This window comes from Trichechus manatus, unplaced genomic scaffold (genome assembly GCF_000243295.1).
Source record: "Trichechus manatus latirostris isolate Lorelei unplaced genomic scaffold, TriManLat1.0 scaffold00250, whole genome shotgun sequence".
Taxonomy (NCBI): domain Eukaryota; kingdom Metazoa; phylum Chordata; class Mammalia; order Sirenia; family Trichechidae; genus Trichechus; species Trichechus manatus.
The window spans coordinates 143143-146398 of record NW_004444186.1 but is presented as its reverse complement, the minus strand read 5'-3'; the positions used below and the strand labels follow the sequence as shown (position 1 = coordinate 146398).

General features: G+C 51.0%; 1 protein-coding gene across 1 annotated transcript in view; it reads right to left on the bottom strand.

The window, feature by feature from the left end:
* Nucleotides 1-1486, bottom strand: part of CRNN (cornulin) — a 2596-nt gene extending 1110 nt beyond the window's left edge. Inside the window, exons 1-2 of the mRNA XM_012559449.1 lie at nucleotides 1349-1486; nucleotides 160-480 (exon numbers count right to left, since the gene is read on the bottom strand). Coding sequence (XP_012414903.1) covers nucleotides 160-480; nucleotides 1349-1486 — 459 coding nt within the window. The remainder of the gene's footprint in view (nucleotides 1-159; nucleotides 481-1348) is intronic.
* Nucleotides 1487-3256: the final 1770 nt, after the last annotated feature.

The following is a 3256-nucleotide window of genomic DNA, read 5'->3' as shown; positions in this document are numbered from 1 at the left end:
CTGCTCCCTGGTCTGGGACTGTCTCTCTGACCACCCCACTCTGGTCTGATGACGCTGGTCTTGTGCTGTTTGGGTATGCTCTGTGTGCCCCGTCTCTTGTGCTTGCTGGCTGGGGCTCTCCTGTCTCTGGGACTCAACCTGCTTGTCATGGAGGCTGACCTGAGCGGAGCTGCCGTCATGCTTCAGGGACGCCTGCTTGCTCTGTCCTTGGCTGCTCCCCTCACGGAGCTGACCTCTCCCAGCCCATCCCACTTCGGTGTGACTTCTCTGTCCCTCCCTCAGCTCTTGCGAGGCCCCAGGGTGGTGGCTTCTGGACTCTTGAGATCCACAAGCTCCCTCAGGGCTCTCACTTAGGGTCTTGAAGCAGGCCTGGGCGACCTTAAACACGAGCACCAGGAATTCCTTGAACTCCACGGTCCCTGTGTTATCTTCATCCAACAGGCGTAGGACTTCGTCCACAGTGGCTGGGTCATGGGGTTTCTGTGGAGAAGATGAGGCTGAGTCGGCACCCCTTCCCTGGGGGAAGGCCAGCTCCACTCAGCTCCAAGCCTTCCAGCCCCCGGAGAGAGGGAGCCGGGCCCCCTCCAGCCCCACCACATTCTGCACGTAGAATGCTGTAACAGTGCTAACAATTGTGGTTTGTTTTTTTAGGCCTGTCTCTCTCCCTCAAGGGTCATTGTGGTTCTCAGCAAGTCGATTCCCACTTACGTCGACCCCACGTGTGCAGAGGAGAACTGCTCCACAAGGTTTTCAAGGCTGTGACCTTTTGGAAGCAGATTGCCAGGCCTGTCTTCCTAGGGCCTCTCTATGGGTTTGAACCTCTAACCTTTTAGATAAGAATTCAAGGCAGGGAGAGGCAGGGAAATGCATCAAGGGCCTTGATGCGAATGTGCCAGGGAGCGACCTGTTCTCCAGAAATTAATTTGTGATCAGTCAGCTAATATTTTCAAGTAACTTCTACGGGCAAGGCACAGAGCTATGCTTCTAGCGAATGCCTGTTAAAGGATAATCACATTTCAGATAGACTTGGGAAATGTTTCCTGTATTGGATTTAAAAAGCGGCAGAAAACAGCAACTATCTTCATTTCCAGAATATGCGAAGGCTCTGTTCCTCCCTGAGTTGTCCCCTGAGAGCCCTTTAACCTATCTTGAAATCAGAATTAATTAAAGTAAGGGTGTTTTCTGTAAGGGCCAAGCCCTACCAACCCCTATGACCACCTCTGGCACCTTGGCCTGTGTTCCTCGGCTTGCCGGGAGGCCTGGGTTTAACTGCTGCCTCCTCAGCTTCCCGAGGCAAACACTTTCTCTGCTATTATGCCCGCAGCCCACCCAGCTCAGCACCACCTACCACAATGACGTCAGCAAACTCATGCTCCAGGAGCCTTTTCAGCTCCCCTCGGGTCAGCACCGTGCAGTTACCCTCCGTCTTGGCGTAGCGACCAAAGGCCTCAATGATCCCATGAATGTTTCGTAGTAACTGAGGCATCTTTGAAGTCAAGCTGGAAAAAGATGAAAAGCCCCCCTGGGGGGCTCCACATGAGCCTCCGCTGTTTGCTGGGGCGCGTTTCTGCTTCACAGTCCTTTCTTTGCATAGTCAGCTCAGATTTTGGTCCGGGTCTCCTCTGTCCTTTCCTACATAATGCATTTTATGAACGGGAAGGAGGAACACACAGTGACTAGAGGCAGACTCCCAAGTCAGGATTTAAATGCTGGCCCCACCACCCCCCTGTCCTGTGAGCTGGGGCCCGTTGCTTCGCTTGTCCATGCCTCCCTTTACTCACTGTGGAACGAAGGTAATACTTCACACCAGTTGTCATGGAGTGGATTGTGACTCATGGTGACCCCGTGTGTTTCAAAGTAAAAACACACTGTATATGGTTTTCAATGACTGTGACCTTTCAGAAGCAGATAGCCAGGCCTTTCTTCCCAGGCACTATGGGTGGGTTAGAACTGCCAACGTTTTGGTTAACCGCGGAGTGCATAACCATTTGTACCACCTAGGGATTCTGAAGGTAATACTAGTACCCACTCTATAGGGTTATTGTAAGAACTAAAAGAGATAATCCACATCAAGCACTTGGCAGAGTACCTGGCACATGCTAAGTGCTAGCTGTTAGGTATCATTATTATGTTATTATGCACATATACACAGGTATAAGTTTTGTGCCTCTGTATACACTTTACTGCTTACAAGGCACTTGCCTGCGCATCATGGCTTGTAATCATTATCATCTCTGCTTTTTTATACGTGAGGAAACAGTTTCAGAGAAGTTAGGTAATTTGCCCAAGGCCACACAGGTTATAAAGGACAAAGAAATCCTAGAACCCATATCTCTTGAACTCTAATGCATGAGCTTCCTTTGCCTATAGCACAAGGCTGTCAGAGTCCCTGCTGGCTCTACCAGTGGGCAGTAAGTACGTATGTGAGTTAACCCTTACCTTAGGTGGGAGCCGAGCGGGAACTCCAGAGGCCCTGCTCTGCCCTTGCTTGCTTCCTTTTGGCCAGGTGCTCAGGAAGAGGCTGAGCTAACGTGTTGGGAATGCTGAAGAGGGGTGCCTCCCCTGGGTGGGAGGCTTTCTAATTCTGAGAGTCTAGGTTTCTCTGAATGTGACCTCCATCCTCAGCTCTGGGTCCTGTCGGGGAGGTCAGCCTGCCCAACCGACGTGTGGGTCCATCAAGTCCAGGGTCCTGGTGACCTATGGGGAATGACTCCCAATTGAAGGGAGAGATTGTCTTTCTATTAGCCAGGAATATGGAGGCAAGTTGAGGTGAGGCCTGTGTGTGGCTGATGGGCAAGAGGCAAAGAGGTCTGGAGATGTGTTGGGCAGAAGCCTTGGAGAGACCAGAAGGAGAAATTGGCATCAAAGATGAAAAGGTTCAGATGCCGGGGTAGACGGAAGCCTGTGGCAGCTGGAAAACCAGGAGAGGGACCTGGAGATTTAAAGGAGAATATCACGGAATGAGGAAGACATGATTAGAGAAGCCAGAGAACAAAGAAAATAAGGAGATTTGGGAGCTAGAGAAAGGAGGGCAGTTGGCCAGAAGGATTCAGAAGTTCACAGACCCAAGGTGGGCTGCCCAAGGGTCTCTTTTCTACCTAGTAGTCAAAAATTTCAGGCAGACTTTGACCTCTTGCGTACATCAAGGTACCCAAAAAACCAAACCAAATCCCCTGCTGTCGAGTCAATTCTGACTCATAAGGACCTTATAGGACAGGGTGGAACTGCCCCATAGGGTTTCCAAGGCTGTAATCTT